General features: G+C 41.1%; 1 protein-coding gene across 1 annotated transcript in view; it reads right to left on the bottom strand.

The window, feature by feature from the left end:
• Positions 1–1957: 1957 nt before the first annotated feature.
• The window catches only part of HMCN2 (hemicentin 2), a 207712-nt gene continuing 190903 nt past the window's right edge, over positions 1958–18766 (bottom strand). Inside the window, exons 80-90 of the mRNA XM_063432432.1 lie at positions 17951–18188; positions 15649–15708; positions 15446–15565; positions 14509–14643; positions 12800–12913; positions 10409–10534; positions 10191–10319; positions 8938–9255; positions 7930–8049; positions 5942–6068; positions 1958–4418 (exon numbers count right to left, since the gene is read on the bottom strand). Coding sequence (XP_063288502.1) covers positions 4058–4418; positions 5942–6068; positions 7930–8049; positions 8938–9255; positions 10191–10319; positions 10409–10534; positions 12800–12913; positions 14509–14643; positions 15446–15565; positions 15649–15708; positions 17951–18188 — 1848 coding nt within the window. The 3' untranslated portion in view covers positions 1958–4057. The remainder of the gene's footprint in view (positions 4419–5941; positions 6069–7929; positions 8050–8937; positions 9256–10190; positions 10320–10408; positions 10535–12799; positions 12914–14508; positions 14644–15445; positions 15566–15648; positions 15709–17950; positions 18189–18766) is intronic.

Genomic DNA, 18766 nt, shown 5'->3' with positions numbered 1-18766 from the left:
CTGTATTGACTAATGAGAAGGCTTCATAAGTCTACACCCTGCACACGACAAGGCCTTGACATTGAAGTCAGTGTTCTGACATAGAACGTATTCTGATCCTGGCTCCTGAAATCATTCTGTATTTATCTGCATTATATCAATCTGAAGATACTTACCTGCTTGATCTACCATATTGAAGAGACTTAACTGCTTCAACTATTGCAACTCTGCATGACCCTGTAAGCAACCTGTATTACATTATACTGGAATGTAGTTACCTTTCTCAACTACTGCAACTCTGCAAGATCCTGTAAGCAACCTGTATTATATTATACTGAAAGCTGAAAGTACTTACCAGCTTTAACTATTTCAGCCCTGTATCATCCTGAACCTGGTTGCAGTGTGACATTCCACAAACTACTAATCTACTTGGGAATAACGTCAAACCTACTTGTATATAAATTACTTTATTTATTTACTTTCAAGATATCCTGTTTGTGGCATATTGCCTTTATTCTGTTTTACTCTCAAAGTATCCTTTTTGTGGCATATTGCCTTAATTCTTTCTTTAAAGTAAATTGTTATGTCTAAAAAGACAAAGTTTCAACCAATAACCCTGGCAATCGTCTCCTCTCTGACCTGCTCAGGGACATGACACCCGCTAACAATCCACATACATGCACACAACCCCACATGCAGCCTCTCACATGCAATACCCCAAACAGCCCCCACACATACACACACTACCAAACACACAATGTGACATATCCATCCACACACACACACAATTCCACAACCACCCCCATACACAGCCCTCATTCATATGTATCATACACAATACCACAAACTACTCCTGAACATATACGATATAATGGCTCATATACGCACAAATACAACAATACAAAGCAATTACAGTATAAATAACACAAGCTGCATATGGCAGCATACACACCTCAATTTAAAAAAATAAGACCGGCACGCTACGGGACATCACAATCCTATATTGACACAGTGCTGCTAAAAGGTTGCAGACCCCTGTACTATACTATACACCAAAGATATCCTAATATGGGGCACACTACAGCAGCTCATATTGAGGTACTAGTACTAAAACGCATACAGGTTCCATCATCAATACATACATCCTACACATATTGTAAGATACATTGCACTACATTGGGTTGGTGTTCAGGTACACCAGTTTTCTAAGGCAAGGGGTGGACTTTTTGGATCCCCTGGCTGCTCTGATAATCGTAGAGTATTAGTCCTCAACTTAATTAGTCCTTTACAGTCCTGAAAAGTATTGTCCTAATTGTCAGGCCCTTGTCCCACTATCTCACTATCATGTTATGCTCTGGTGCCCTTCTGGTGCCCTTTTAATTTAATTAAACATAGAAACCAAAAAAAAATCAGACCTTAAATTAAGATTAAATTAAATTAAACTCCATGTCTACGTCAAAATGAAAATCCTGGTTTAAAAAAAAAAAAAAAATTGGAGGTATAGTAGCATATCTTAAATGTGACTGGGAGATATAAACAGAGAACAGACAAATGGAGTGAGGTTACGAGTATGGAGACACAGTTTTGATGAACCAGATCTTGGAAAAAAATCAGGAACTGTACAAGCAGATCAAACAGAAACTTGTAGCTCTGACCCAGACAGTTGTGTAATCCATTTGCAGTTGGGTAATAAAGCATGTGACTGCTCAATGGACAGGGGGGTGAATCTCTAGTGTCCTTCCTACTTGTAATGTCATATAAACCCTTTAGATTTTTCACCATCCTTTAAAACAAAGTACAAAACATATTGAATGCTACCAAGTATCTTGGATGTCATGTTTTGTAGCTATTCTGTTCAGTGGGTAATTTTTTGGTAAACGGTACCTATTCTGTTGAGTGGGTAATGTTGTTGTTCAGCAAACAGAATTTATAACACCTGTACATGTATGTAACAAATAGTATAAAAGGCTTTATTATGACCAAAAAAATAAATAAGCCAAACATTAATAATACAATGGAATAAAGACAAAACCAGGAGCCCGATACCTTTTTCATTCATACTTATCAACTATAAAAATAAACTAGATTAGCAGATTATGCACTTTACAGTAACACTGTTTCAGGGAAGGACTTTTTGTAACTCTAGCTTTGTTCTGTAGATCATTTGGAGGATTCGGGCTGTTGTAGGATTCAGGCTGGGGATCTCAGGCTGTTGGTGTAGGTTCTCCTGTAGCTCACGGCCTGTTGGTGTAGTATATTTAGTCTCTCTTGTAAATCTCAAGCTGTCTGTGTATGCTCTCTTGCAGCTCACAGGCATTTAAAGTAGGCTCTCCTGCAGCTCACAGGCAGTTAAGAGTAGGCTCTCTTGTTGATCTCAGGCTGTCAGTGTAATCTCTTCGGTAGATCTCAGGCTATAGGTGTAGGCTCTCTTGTTTATCTCAGGCTGTCAGTGTAGGCTCTTCTGTATATCCCAGGCTATTGGTGTAGGCTCTCCTGTTGATCTCACGCTATTGGTGTAGGCTCTCCTGTAGATCTCGGGCTGTCTGTATAGGCTCTCCTGAAGATCTCAAGCTGTCTGTATAGGCTCTACTGTTGATCTCAGGCTATTGGTGTAGGCTCTCCTCTAGCTCACAGGTGTTGATATAGACTCTCTTGTAGATTTCATATTAAAAGCTAGTTTGAAGCTGTCCTGTAGGTCTCATAACTGTTACTGCTTACAGGTTGTCTCTTTAAGGGTCTTGTGTCACTCTCAGGATTATGGTATAAGACTCCTCTGTACAGGCTTTTGCCGACAGACCATTTGTTAATGCTCATGTAAGATCTAGAAAACCTTATTCTGGCCATGCCTACACCTCCTCACAAATATCTCACAACTAGGTGCCCTCTTTAGAGTTATGATTGCAGACTTCCTGTTTAGGCAATCATAAAGACTGTGATAGCAGTTTAACCCTTCTGCTAAAAAGAGAGTCTGGCAGTTCTAGGTTTTGCTAGTCTTCAAGTTGGCAAGATGGAGTTGTGCGCTAGTGGTTGATGAAGACAATCAAAAGAAGTCCAGAATACCTACTGTAGACAGAATGTGGACCCACCTAAATTCTGACGGTGCACAGATTTTGCATTATCCTTTTACAATAGGAAACATCTCTTTCAGTGTGCATACTAACAGTATTGAAATATAGAAATGTGCTGGTTATACCGTGAGATGTTAGTTACTGGCACCCATTATATTATAAGTCATTGTCTTTAGCATGGTATTAACCTCATTTCCCTGCTGTGGTCACATTGTTATGAAACAGATGATACATTGTATCTCTTTCATTCTCTACGCGGTGGCCTGATCCAAGGCCACGACCTGTTTGTTTGAAGTCTCACATGACAGTCGGAGCAGGGCACAGGAGTGTCAGCACATTGCAACAGCTCTGTCGAAATACTAATCACATTACCTGGCAGATAAACCTGCAGCTTTGTATGCCCTCTGTTTACCACTTCATTCATTGCCCTCCCACCTTTTCTACCTTTAACCAGCCTAATGATCACTATCTAAATCTCCGATACTCCCTTTTGACGTATATCCTCAAACATCCTTTCCCTCAAGTTCCTACTTTCATATAACTATATCTCATGTCAAGTTATCTTCTTCCCCTCCTGCTCTGATAGAATGACCTTGTCGTGTGCCATCAATTGTTACTATAACCTCAATACTACTGGCCCTGCAGCTCTGGAGGGGAAAATTCACATTCCTTAATGCTGCAGAATGAGGTCTGGTCCACAGTTCAATCAAAGATACACCCTGTACAGTCCAAGGGTCTGTCTTTTTTTTTCTCCTTATATATGTACATCGGTGAAGTGCCAGTTTTTGCTGTTTTTTTTCAGAGATATCAGGGCTTTTGAGCATGAGAGAAGCCATTTTCACTTTGGCCCCTATAATAAACTACTAGGAAAAATATACATTTCTAGTTGGAAGGGGGGGATGGGAAGTGGTCTATTTATGACAGACATTAAAAGTTTGGTATTTCCAGATGGTTGACACCTAAAGAAACATTTCAGCTTTTTCTATACCCCCAATAAAGGTCTTGCTTGTTCAGTAGGGATAAGGGGAAACAGAGATGAATATGATGAAGACGCTCTGATAGCGCACCCCCTGTTGTTCGCCATTAGTCACAGCTTGCACCTTCATTCTGTAAACCCCTGAGGTGTTCAGGGCCCGCAGTGTGTAGATGATACCATGTCCTCCCTCGTCACGAATAGCAAAGGGAGTGCTAGAGTCTTGCTCCAAGGCAGTGAAGCTAGTTTGGTTTTGTAAAACGCCCCCTTCGGAGAAGGCGCTGAGTCGGATGACATCTTGGTTGGGTGGTATCCCATAAGGTAGTGTCAGGAGCTTGTATTGCAGACTGTAGGGGCCGCCCGAGCTGCAATCTGATACGCACCTTCGATAACATGTCCTACAGAAAAGAGGGGAAAAGAGGTCAAAATTAATGTTCCTAAAAGTTGATGTGCTCAGTGCATAAATCACAACTTTAAACTTGGTCAGGCTTTTGCAGATCAAATGGCAATTAAATTAATATAAAAAACAGAGATAAAGAATGGCGCTAAAAATTATATATATTAAAATATCATATATAAAACCTGTGCAGCACACACAGAAAACCACCCAAGTGTATAGTCACTTTATAACACTTAAATACAAAGATAGAACAAAAGAGGATGGTGGTTGCGAACACAATGAATGATATCCTTAGTATAAAATGAGATCCCTAGGTTCTGTAAGTATAAAAAGCCATCATAGGGTAATATATCTCAAAATAAATACAATATAAAAAAACTTGGAAAACTCACAATATTTAGAGCCTTTCTGAGTTGGCTCTAAACTTTTAAAGCGGATTTATCAATCTGGTGCAGGTATTGAAGTGTAGGTCCCTTGGAAACCGTCAAAGGTCTTCAGTTTTCAGGTATTCAAGTTCCCCCATCCAGACCTTTGACGGTTTCCAAGGGACCTACACTTCAATACCTGCACCAGATTGATAAATCCGTTTTAAAAGTTTAGAGCCAACTCAGAAAGGCTCTAAATATTGTGAGTTTTCCAAGTTTTTTTATATTGTATTTATTTTGATATATATTACCCTATGATGGCTTTTTATACTTACAGAACCTAGGGATCTCATTTTATACTAAGGATATCATTCATTGTGTGCGCAACCACCATCCTCTTTTGTTCAATTAAATTAATAGTAAGAACTTCTTAATAAGTGCACACTAGCAATATCAGTACTCTATAGGTGCACGCTGGGCCGATAAATTTACAGTAATTACAATAACCTAAGTTTCGAGAATACAACTATGTCAAGAGGCAGTTTTTGATATTAGAAGTTGATTATTCAATGTCAGAAACGGTTAATGAGAGGAATGTGGATCTCAAGAGGTACTTGGTAAAGTTTTTAAATGCCTTTGGTCATAATTTAAAGAGATTATCTACACCTCCTGTGTAGACAATATTGCTCATATCATCATTATTTTGTACATGATCTGTAATTATTATGTGAGTCTTAATAAACTATCTAAAGTTTAGGAGCGGATCTATTTATTATCTTCATATCTCTAACCAGCCATTTAGTTTTCATTGTGCTTCATTGATAAGAGTGCCGGCAAGTGCGATTTTTTTTTTTTTTTATATATACATTTTTCATTTGCCAGTGCCATATAACTTGAGTCAAAAAGATCTTATTTTTTCTGGATTTATTATAACATTTGTTTAGACAGGTTAAGGCATCTGCAGGTGTGAAAGGGTGTGAGGAGGAAGGCCATGCTTTGTTCCTCTAACGGAATATGGCAGCTGACACAAAGTATTAATGTTTACTTGATCGCCCACATGGTATTTAAATAACCGTCAGAAGAGAATGTAGCCTGGTACAGGGAAAACATTTTTATTCAAAGGCATGAAATAAGGTTTAAACTCTGAGATCCTTACCCAGGAGTGGGCCCTCTTGTATACATAGCAGGACAAGGTGTATCCAAACACTGATAGCCTCCTCTGGTGTTGAAGCACATCTGGTTGGGTCCACAATTCACTCTCTGCTCGGCACACTCATCAATGTCTGGAGAACAAGGCAGACAAGATGGGAGAAATATAGTAAAGTAGTTGGACTGAAATCTCTAATTGTGAAATGAAGGTGGGTTTGAGAATTTAGATAATGGAAGGTAGCTGGGAGTCTCATATATTTATTCTTATATCAGCATAGTTATATAGGATGAAAAAAGACAAGTAGTCCATCAAGTTCTGGACATAAAATTCAAATAAGAGAAATTGATATCACCTTCCCTTGCCAGGAAGAGGCTCCACCAATCAGGAATATCTTATTCTGCTCTATGGCATCTGATCTTATCCTTTAACTCAATGTCTAGAAGAGATACCGTATTTTTCGCTCCATAAGATGCACCACACCATAAGACGCACCTAGTTTTTAGAGGAAGAAACCCAGAAAAAAAAATATTCTGAACAAACTGTCCCATAGTGTTTCTTACTATGGGACAGTTTGTTCAGAATATTTTTTTTTCTCCCCTGTCCCATAGTCTTCTCCTCCCCTCTCCCATAGTCTTCTCCCCCCCTCTCCCATAGTCTTCTCACCCCCCTCCCATAGTCTTCTCCCCCCCTCTCCCATAGTCTTCTCCCCCCCCCCTCCCATAGTTGTCTTCTCCCCTCTCCCATAGTCGTCTTCTCACCCCCCTCCCATAGTCTTCTCACCCCCCTCCCATAGTCTTCTCCCCCCCTCTCCCATAGTCTTCTCCCCCCCTCTCCCATAGTCTTCTCCCACCCCCTCCCATGGTCTTCTCCCACCCCCTCCCATAGTCTTCTCCCACCTCTCCCATAGTCTTCTCCCACCCCCTCCCATAGTCTTCTCCCACCTCTCCCATAGTCTTCTCCTCCCTCTCCCATAGTCTTCTCCTCCCCTCCCATAGTCTTCTCCTCCCCTCTCCCATAGTCTTCTCCTCCCCTCTCCCATAGTCTTCTCCTCCCCTCTCCCATAGTCTTCTCCTCTCCCATAGTCTTCTCCTCCCCTCTCCCATAGTCTTTTCCTCCCCTCCCATAGTCTTTTCCTCCCCTCCCATAGTCTTTTCCTCCCCTCCCATAGTCTTCTCCCCCCCCCTCCCATAGTCTTCTCCCCCCCCCTCCCATAGTCTTCTCCCCCCCCCCTCCCATAGTCTTCTCCCCCCCCCCTCCCATAGTCTTCTCCCCCCCCCCTCCCATAGTCTTCTCCCCCCCCCCTCCCATAGTCTTCTCCCCCTCCCCCCCCATGGTCTTCTCCCCCCCCCCTTCCCCTTGTCCCATAATTAGTTACCTGTCTTGTAGCGTTGGCCGGCGCGCACCGCTGTACAGGAACTTCAATTTCAGGTTCCGGCGGGTTGAAAGGAAGTGCGCACTCAGTGTGCGCACTTCCTTTCAGTCCCGCCGGAAACCGTAAGGTCATCTTACTCTCTAATGATGAGGAAGAGAACTTGCCTCCATCTACATGTACTGTGAGCATGCGGCAAGCCCAAAAGATAGAAATGTGGCTGCCTGATTGATGGCTTAAGGGATTGTCTTAGCGTTATGATGACCTTTACAAATCACTGCAATTGTAAAGCTACTCTTGGAGCTGAGGATGGGTGCAAGGTACCCTTTGCACCATGCATATTAAACTCTTCTTTCTAATTCTTTCTGCATCGTGGATAACTGCATACCTTTCCACCTCAGGAAACTTCATAGAGAACCTATACAGAGCCATCTTAAAATAACTAGCATGTAATTCTATAATTCCTCTCCACGGTGAAGCCTGTCATTTACAGCAGTGACAGCAAATACTCCAGCTTTCGAGAATGCCAGAAGAATGTGTTTAATCCTCTCTGCATTAAGTGTCAGTGAAGATAACTGTGGGCCATTCTAGTAGACGCGTGCTACCCCCAATCCCCAGTACTTACCCTGGCAGTTCCTATTGTTGGGAAGCAGACGGTAGCCAGAGGGACACAGACACTGGTAGCTGCCTTCAGTATTCCTACATTCATGTTGGCATGGACTCCGTTGATGACATTCGTCTATGTCTAAAAGAAAAATGAAATAGACATATTATCTAACTATGCCTCACAGCCTAGCAGCACATCAACCAGTTATTGAAATAATACGAGTTCCGTGTTTTCCCTAAATTCATTAATTCTCAGAACAAATTGGCAAACAAATGTTACACTGCCAGGAGAACATTAAACACAGACGCACATATTTACTGCTTGTTTTGCTTTCACAATCCTTATCCAGCACAAGCTTGCTTGTGATTAGTTGTGAAGGCCGACGTATGTAATATTATCTGTATCAGTAGATACAGAACTCATCATCAGCCAGCCAATTAGGGGCTTGTCGATGACTGGAATATTATGAAAGAGATTTATCAACGAGTTCTCAAATGTGATTGTTAAACTTTGGCATTACTTTGACCCTATTTATTAAAGTGTTTTAAAAGTGAGCTAAATTTAAAAAAGGTGCTGGTTTTCTGTATCATATATTCCACCATTTTTTTTACAGAAATTTCCATTAAAGACGACCACCAAATTTAAAGTGGTGGAAAAAGTGTTGGAATAGTGGTGCTGTTAGAAAAATCCATCGAGCCGCCAAATTAAAAAATGATGATTAGAAAGCAAGGGACGCAAAAACAGCTGACATAATTATTAAACTATGCCTAAAAATTTGCAAAAAAATTATATATATATAAAAAAAAGTGTTGGCAACACGTTGATAATTCTCCCCCAATGTGTACAGCCCTTACACACTTTGAAGAATCGTAAGACTGATAACGTGAACGATTATCAATAAAGTTTTATTTTTCAAAGGGGTTAATTTTTTTTCACTTACTATTGCTGCTAAAAAGTACATTGTGTAAGAACATGAGTTGCACATAGGAGTGTTAACATGCTAGAATAGCTTTCTTAAGTTCTAACCTGTGCATACTCCATTCCTGCGCATGAACCCTGCAGGACAGCGGGCAGTGCTGCTTTGACCCAGGAGGTTGTTGTTTTGACCAAAGGAAAGCCAGGTGTATATGTTATTTCCATGAATTCTCCCATTGTTCACAGTTGCCTCTAGTTGGGTTCCAGAATGACCGAAAGCGGAGTTGTTTCTGAGATTCTCTAGCCCTGCACACGACCGTCCATCTGCCAAAAGGTGTTTCCCAGGTGGGCATAGGCATTTGTAGCTGCCAGCCAGGTTCTGACATTGGTAGGCACATGCTTTGGGCACCTGCTGGCACTCATTAATATCTAGATACAGAGAGAGAGAAGCACCATGTTATTTTTTTTCCTCCTATCATCACAAAGTAAATGCAATGTATCTCTCAAATGGAAATCTTGCAAATAATTATATAATCTGAAACAGATTCTGATAATAGTCAACTTTTCCATTATTTCAATAATTACTCAGAGGTTTCCTTTGTTGTCCTCTTACCTGCTAGAATGCTATATTATATTAGCTGGCAGTGATACATGCTTATTGCTTCTGGGTGAGAAGACACTTATCCACACAAAAGGACAATTTTCTGATGATAATGCAGAAATGGATTAAGTGGAATAGGATTAAGTTGTACTCCATAAAGGACTGTACACTATAAAGTAATACACTCACTTAAAGGAATCTATTTCTATAATGGAATATATTTAAAGGGACACTTAAGTCATCAGAACAACTACAGCTTATTGTATTTGTTTACTGCTTTTTGCAGTAAACACCGTCTTTTCAGAGAAAATGCAGTTTTTACATTACAGCCTCCACTGGCTACTAGAGCTGCTTCCCGGGGCAGTGTTGCACAGTGTGACTGACATTCAGTTTCTCCACCCTCTGCATGGCAACACTGAACTTTTTTTTTTGTGGAAAAGCATTGTGATTGACTCAGAACACCAGTTCTGATGATGTCAACCAAGAAGACAGATCGGGGGCAAAGCCAGCAGCAGCAGACTGGAATAAAGGTAAGCTTTTACTATATTTAGGGGGGCAAGAAGTGAGAGAAGGTGTTTTTAACACTATAGGTTCAGGACCCTATAGTGTTCCTTTAAATAAATAAATAAAGGTAGCTTTTAAAGCATGACTGGAAAAGTAACCTGTTTTTCAGTAAGTACCACTTTAAGATAATATTCCATAATATCCCTGATTATCATCGAAGTCATATCATAGCTATCAGGGCTAGAATGGTAAAACTCACCCAGGCATGGCCTTCCAACTCCCTGAGACCTGTATCCCCTCGGGCAAGCACAGCGATACCCTCCAACCGTGTTCTCACAGAGCTGGTTGTAACGACACATATGGGAACCATCTCGACATTCGTCAATATCTGCAGAGACCATATTAGAATATTTTTTATTGATGAGACAGCAATAAACATAACTAGGACCCAATTCACGCTGTGTAATCTCCACTCACCATTGCAGGTTCCAGACTCTGTTCGAGTGGTGCCAGCTGGGCAGTTGTCAATACACTGGTAACTCCCAACTGTGTTCTTGCAATGCTGTTGTGGTTGGCAGACGCCTCTCAGGCACTCATTAATGTCTAGAAAATTAAGATGCATCAGTACTCTTTACAAGTACAGTCACTATCCCTCTGTTCCACTTTTCTATCATTATGTTAATATTTGAGTGTTTATCAGAGTCCATAACAATCAAAATTACAGCAATGTGCCTTGAAACTACAATAAATGTGTTTAAAGTTACATAACCTTGGGGGGCATGGCCTGGGCATCATGGCGGCTGGCTGCACATCGATTGAGCTCCTGATCTCACGCACCAAATCAGTCTGAAATACCGACAGCCAGCTCACAATAATTGCACTATCCGGTTACGTAACACACACTGAAGCCCTGGGGGAAACTCTTGCAAACCGGAGCGGCTCATCTACTCGTATTGCCCACGGAGATCCTGCTGCGGCCTACCATTGCTGATGGACAGGTGAATGGCCGATCGCCCGGACTACGCGGCGCAGCTACAAGTGGGACCAGCCACATACCCCATTCTCCTCCCCCCCCCCCCCCCCCCGGACCGGTGAGGGATACCCTGGTCCCCACTGAGGCAAGCATACACCTGAGCAGCGACCCATTCGCAGAATCGAGGCCCACGAGGCAAATGGCTGCCAGACGGGAGACACCGCAAACAAGCAAGGGGTCGCAGAAGTGGCTTGACTCCTTCAATGACAGATTCGAGGCTGTCAGAAATTCTGGTGCCCACTTGTCAACCAACCTCGGGTGATATCACCCCCTGCAGCCCCAAGACCCCACAAGGGCACCCTTGTAGTCAGTCTCTCACTCAAGCCAGAGGCTTCTCTGGAGCAGAGCACACGTCTGCCCGCACCTCCTGCAACAGAGCTGGATGGTCCTGCTGGACTCTATACCCGTTCTTCATCCAAGCTGGGGGCCCAATTGGAGGTAACCCCCCCACTGCTGTCCATATACCCAGGGGTCTGTTTGGAAACCCAGAAGATCTACGAGCCCACGATCCTGATGAAGGGATCAATGGACGTCAGGAAAGGGCTCCCTCTAAGGCCTTAGGCTAAAGACACAAGGTACGGAGACCTCGCGGACCCACACCCTGGCAGCAGGAGAAAGTACCCAGCCCACGCGGACCTGGAAATTGGAAAGGTGAAGCGAGAGCAGATGTGCCTTATCAGCCATGGCATGGACTGTCTAACTATCTGAAGGGAATACCACTCAAGGGAGTCGGCTGAATGCCAGGCATGTCCAGGGGGGCTCTGACCAGCTGAACCTCAGCGAAACCTGCAAATACCAAATGCTAAACATGCCTGTATTTATGTGTTCTTTGGGCCTGTTGCCCTTTATTTTATGTAGATAACGCCATGGCACCACTCTGCCACTAAGTCACCCCCCCCCCCAGTGGAGTTTCTTAACGCTGTCAACAGCCAGTAACTACTAGCCCCGAGCAGACCTAGCAATCTCACTGTCCTCAGTGGTTTAAACCTACCCTGTATATGACAAGCTGCTAACCTTACTAGCTAAATAGCATAGAGAATGCTTAACAGGTAGTGCTAACCTGTCTTTTGTTTCATTTTTAGCTCAGACATGTATATCTTTTTTTTTCTTGCTTTCGTTCTTGGCTATGTCAGCGAAATCGACAAACGGCAACACCACCTTGGTAGTCACGCTTGCAAAATTTGAGTAACCTGTTTATCCTATATTAATCTTCTCCTAAATATCTCGCCTGATATACCCTGTCGTAAGCATGATTACTCTGTATTCATTTTTTCATGAAGACCTAGCCCGATATACCTTGTCTTTAGCATGTTAACTCTAGAACAAATGTCTCATGAATAACTAGCCTGATAAATCTTGTCATTTATTATTATAAAAATATGGCAGCCTATCTTCGGAGTTTACTCCGTTGTACGTTGACACATCTGCTTTTATGTTTATCTGCTCTAACTCCTTTTTTTCTCTTCTGTAAAATGTGAAACAAATGCCATAATATAAGAAAGATTGACAAAAAAATAAATAAAGTTACATAACCTCTGCAAGTCATCAAGTTACTCAAATGCCTATAATAGCCCCAGAATATCTCCATTCATGGCACCTACAAGCCCACACCCTCAGTTGACGAGTTGATAAGGTGAAATATTCCTAATTAGTCCGCCAAATTACTACTATAGGCCAGCAGGGTTCTAATGATTAGAATCGCTGTTAATTCCTTAAGCAAAGAGACATTTAGACTCACTGTCAATGCAGCAAATGCTCCTTACACCATAACCATCACCTGAATGGGAAACAGCCTACCAAATTCTTGCATTTCATAAAAGTATGGTGACACTGACCTGTACAGCGAGTTCCTTTAAGCTGGTAGCCTGGGTCACATGCACACCTATACGAGCCAATGTTATTTAGGCATCTCTGCTGGCACGGAGAGGATTGGGCACACTCGTCAATATCTAATACACCAAGAGACGAGAACCCAGACAATGTATGTGTCAGTACCATAAAAATATATTACAAAGAAAGAATTATGTTTTAAAGTTATAAAAAAAAAAAAGAAAATAATTCAAGAAGAAAAGTAAAAAAACCCAAAACAAATAGAAAGTAGTAGAATAAATGAATGGTGTCTGCTTTGCAGGTTAGGAAGGATATATCTCTTCAGGAGGAGAAGGACTAGAACATTGCTTCTCCTTTTGTTCTCCTGCAGAGGTGAAACAAAGTGTAATTTTTTTGTATTTCTTTAGAGGTGAATAAATGTTTGATCCATTCACCCTGGACTAATTAGATCTGCCTGAGAAATATTTACTGTATATACTAGATGCACATTTATATAGGATGGACACAAAGCCAAGCACCATGAAAGATAGCAAGATAATCTCAATGTTCTAACGACATGTAACAAGTAACACTAAAGTGCCTGAAGCTTGATGTTTAATAAGGCTGGACCTTGGCCCTGGGAGCTATAGTTTAAAGGGATGCTATAGTCACCAAAACAACTTTAGCGTAATGAAGCCGTTTTGGTGTATCGTTCATGCTCTTGCATTATCAGTGCTCGGTTTTCTGTAATTTAGGAGTTAAAATCACTTTTTTTCTGTTTCTGCAGCTCTAGTCACATCTCTCCTGACTGTGACAGACACAGCCTGCATGAAAAAAAGGTTCATTTTCAACCAGATGTTAAAGGAATACTATAGTTTTAGAAATACAAATCTGTATTCCCAACACTATAACTATTGTATCCCTTTCACCCGAGGCCCACTCCCCTATGGCTATCAAGGGTTAAATATAGTGTTTGAACACTTACTTTATTTGAGCACCGATATCTCTCGCCGCTGGATTTGTGTCCTTCTCCTCCAAAGCAGTCGCAAGGCTGAACTTAATGCGCATTTGTGGAGAGTGCTGCGTGCGCATTAGGCCTTCCTCATAGCATTGAATCAATGCTAGACAACCACTAGAGACAGTCTTAACTCTGCGATGTAAACATTACAGTTTCTCTACAACTACAATGTTTACATTGCAGAGTTAAGGGGACAGGGTCACTGCACCGAGACCACTTCAATGAGATTAAGTGATCTGGGTACCTTTGGTGTCCCTTTAACTTACATTTGAAGTTTTATCTCCTGCTCTGTAAATTGAACTTAAATCACACACACATGTTGCTCCTGCAAGGTCTATCAGGCTAATGATCGTGCAGGAGATAAGAAATTCTATATTAAACAGACTGTGCAATAAAGGGAGTTTAAACATTAGAGCTCACTTTGCAGGAAATGATTAGGAAGGCTGAACAGTTACATGCAGGGGTGTGTGCCTAGCGCTGTATAAACAAAGCGATTTAACTCCTGAATGGCAGAGAATTGTGTAGTGGGATTGCGAGATCATGATCTATACACCAAAACGTCTTCATTAAGCTAAAGTTGTTTTGGTGACTATAGTGTCCCTTTAATATTAACAGGAGTCCTTTGTTGCCTAGTCCTATGGTAAGGTATGGTAAGAGATTCCTCCGATGAGCTTCATCTCAGCCTAGTCTTATAGTTTTTCAATGCTCTGTTTTTACCTTCACACACTGTTCCTTCTGTGTTAGGTCGGAAGCCAGGCCCACAGCGCAAGACGCACTGATAAGAACCTGCTACATTAACACATTCCTGTCCTGCTTTGCAATTGTGACTGCCCAGACCGCATTCGTCCACATCTAGAAATCAAAAAAGAAGCAGACAATTTAATGACTATATATCACACAAACTTTCACCACTCCAGGCCTGATGCTGCCTCTGATACATAACAAGAACCTGGCCAGCAGCCTATCTGTGGTGGTTTTGTAATTTGCAAGGGCTGTATGTTCCCATCAGTCAAATACGGAATGCAGGAGATACATGGAGCCTGAATGAGCTGGAGGAGGGATGGGAACCTACTGCTATGAAAAGATACCGAAACCTACAAACATTTCTAGCACAGCATTCCTGATAGAGAGGCTGTTTATAGGGAACCAACCTGGTTTGAGTCCCTGTGTGTGTGGGGTGACGGGATGGAAAGGGCTATCACAGGTCTATATAACACCCTACTGCTGGATTGGAGGGGAACCTTACTCAATTTAAACAAGAAAGGGGAGAAGATTTTAGACACATCTTTCTCAGCTACTCAATGGGCTTAAGTTCGTAAAATGTTCTTAGACTCCCCCAAAATTTACACTAAACCTTTGAGTCTATTGTACTTGGTGGTTCTGTTATTCCTGGATGCAGGAAGGCTCAGCATTGTCATTTATTTCTGCAGTCTGGAAAAGCAGGATGTCTGTTAACAACAGCATTACTTTTAGATTCCATCTGTATCTTTTTGAAAACTTTAAGAGCAATTTATGAAGGTGTGTTTATTACAAACCTGTTTTCCCGTATTCTCTTTGATCTCAAGTGATAGAAGAAAGAAAACAGGAGAAAAAAAGTATCCATGAATTTCTATAGCTGACGCCCAGTAGAGTTGGCAATGAGTCTGTTTCTTACCTCTGCAGTTCTTTCGATCTGAAGACAGCATGTACCCCGATGGGCAAGAGCAGGAGAAGCTGCCCAGGACATTGTGGCATGTGTGAGAGCAAGGCACGTGAGTCTCACACTCATCTTCATCTACGGCAAAGTAAAGAAAGGTGTGAGCAACACAAGTGACTCCATAAAACCTACTCACCATGTCCAAGAACACAAATCCTCACCTGTGCAGTAGGAATCTCCAGTCTGCAGAAATCCTGCAGGGCAGGCTCCGCCATTCATCCCTAACATAAAGGAAAAAGCACACTGTCAATAAAGTTTCCCATTTTGAACACTCACTTATCTGTTATCTGCTAAAGTTAGAACGCAACATGAATTTCGAATTTAAGAACAAAGTAGTTGAACAGGCAGTATAGCTGACTTTGAGAATTATTCTAGTTCGGTTATTATGGCCTTAAATGTAAAATTCACTTTGAATTCCTGACAGTTCTTACTTTAGTGAATATCCATATATATATATATATATATATATATTTATATATACACACACACACATTTATATTCGCATACATTCATGAACACCTACACCTACATAAGCAGGGTAATTCACAAAATTATGAATGGTTGGACACAGACTGGGGAGGTTCACATTTTAGACCAAAATTGCTAAGCTGGAAGCATAGGCAAATTGGGGAATAAAGGGACACTGCAGTCACCAAAACAACTTTATCTTAATGATGCAGTTTTGGTGTATAGATCATGCCCCTGAAGTATCAGTGCTCGGTTTTCTGCCATTTAGGAGTTAAAATCACTTTTTTTCTGTTTCTGCAGCTCTAGTCACATCTCGCCTGGCTGTGACAGACACAGCCTGCATGAAAAAAAGGTTCATTTTCAACCAGATGTTAAAGGAATACTATAGTTTTAGAAATACAAATCTGTATTCCCAACACTATTACTATTGTATCCCTTTCACTCGAGGGCCACTCCCCTATGGCTATCAAGGGTTAAATATATTGTTTGAACACTTACTTTATTTGAGCACCGATATCTCTCGCCGCTGGATTTGTGTCCTTCTCCTCCAAAGCAGTCGCAAGGCTGAACTTAATGCGCATGTGTGGAGAGTGCTGCGTGCGCATTTGGCCTTCCTCATAGCATTGAATCAACGCTAGACAACAACTTGAGACAGTCTTAACTCTGCAATGTAAACATTACAGTTTCTCTACAACTACAATGTTTACATTGCAGAGTTAAGGGGACAGGGTCACTGCACCGAGACCACTTCAATGAGATGAAGTGATCTGGGTACCTTTGGTGTCCCTTTAACTTATATCATGTCCCTGAAGTATTACTGCTCAATTCACTGCCGTTTAGGAGTTAAATCCCTTTTGTTTCTGTTTATGCAGCCCTAGCCACACCTCCCCAGGTTGTGACTGACACAGCCTGCATGAAAACAAAATGGTTTTACTTTCAACCAGATGTAACTTACTTAAAATTTGTTTATCTCCTGCAGGGTCTACTGCAGGGTCTAGCAAACCATTAACAGTGCAGGAGATAAGACATTACAAATTAAACAGAATTTGCAATAAAGGAAGTGTAAACATTAGATGACTCTTTACAGGAAGTGTTTAGAAATGCTGTGCAAGTCACATGCAGGGAGGTTTGAGTAGGGTGCATAAAAAGTGGTTTTACTCCTAAATGGCAGAGAATTGAGCAGTGAGATTGTATGGACATGATCTATACACCAAAATTAATTCATAAAGCTAAAGTTATCTTGATGATTATAGTGTCCCATTAAAAAAAAAAAAAAAAGATTAACATGGCTCATGTAGCTTGAAGATATTAATTGCAATGTTCAATTTACAACAATTACTATGTAACTCTGGCAGTTTATTCACATATAGATTCATACCTAAATACACATGCATAGATACGATGATTCTTGTTATCATTGTGTTCTCTATTGTGTGCCGCAATCCAGTTCTTAGAAAGTTGCCAAAGAGAGTAACTATCATGGAGTGTTAGACTCATATTCACAATCACTAGTTGCATAGCGCTTCCCATTTTTTAAATAATGCACATAGCATTCTTTAGAATATATGAGTTGTAAATGGAATCAGGAAGTTTGCACTGAAGTCATTTGATTCACCATTGCACAACAGGTTTCACACGTCAAATACAATGTAAACAGCATATTTTTCTTATAAAATGAACCGTCTGGATTTCAAAGTGAATTTCAAAGTTTTGGCCAAGTTCACAGAATTGAAATAATAATTGACTTGTAGAATTTGTTAATCTTTTTTTTTTATTTGACTATTGATTTATGTGTAAAATATTTAGATTTATGTGTAAAATTCACTTTGAATTACTTAAACAATTAATTTTAGAAAAATTCCACCAAACATCTCCTTAACCAGACATAACTTCTTACAACTGAAAATTGTTGAGTTTTTATAATGGTGCCTTGCTGAATTTTATCTGTGAAATGAAGACGCCTACTAGGGAAAATAAAAATAATGTGATGTCTACCTTGTCGGAGAGAGGCTTTTAGTTGGAAGCGGAGCTCCTCTGATCCTGGAAGGTAGGTAGATCTGATGGAACCCACGTGAACCTGCTGTGTTAGTTTACGTTGATGGCCCAGTGATGCATTGTATTCTACCGTATGATTGCAACGAAGGGACAAGAAAGTTCCATCTTTAGCCAATGTAGGAGAAGCCCAGGCATTGACCTGTCCACCAGCTGTCTGTACGTAGGTTTCAATGAAGTCCTACAAAGCAGACAATGAAAAGTATTGGAAGAGAAGAGCAAAAGAGCAAGCATGTTGAAGAAAAGATACATAGAAGAGATGTAGAGAATACAATCAACAGGGTTATTTACAAAAGTGACAATTCAAAGTGAATTTAAAATTTAAGGCCACAGAAGCCAAACTGAAAGCATAGCTGACCTAGAGTTTTCTTCCAGTTTGGCTATTTTGACCTTAAATGGACACTACAGTCACCAGAACAACAACAGCTTATTGTATTTGTTCTGGTGAGTAGAATCATTCCTTTCAGGCTTTTTGCTGTAAACATTGTCTTTTTGGAGAAAATGCAGTGTTTACATTATAGCCTAGGGATACCAACACTGGCCACTTCTCAGATGGCTACTAGAGGTGCCACCCTCTGCATGGAGACACTGAACTTTCCTCATAGAGATACATGAAGAGGATCTATGAGGAGATGTTGATTGGCCAGGGCTGTGTTTGGCTTGTGCTGGCTCTGCCCCTGATCTGCCTCCTTGATCTCAGTCTCTGCCAATCAAATGCTTTCATATGGGAAAGCATTGTGATTGGTACTAGGCAACACT

The sequence above is a fragment of the Pelobates fuscus genome, chromosome 9 (genome assembly GCF_036172605.1).
Source record: "Pelobates fuscus isolate aPelFus1 chromosome 9, aPelFus1.pri, whole genome shotgun sequence".
In the NCBI taxonomy this organism is placed as follows: Eukaryota; Metazoa; Chordata; class Amphibia; order Anura; family Pelobatidae; genus Pelobates; species Pelobates fuscus.
The sequence above is the reverse complement of the archived record's forward strand: the minus strand, read 5'-3'. Positions and strand labels throughout refer to the sequence as shown.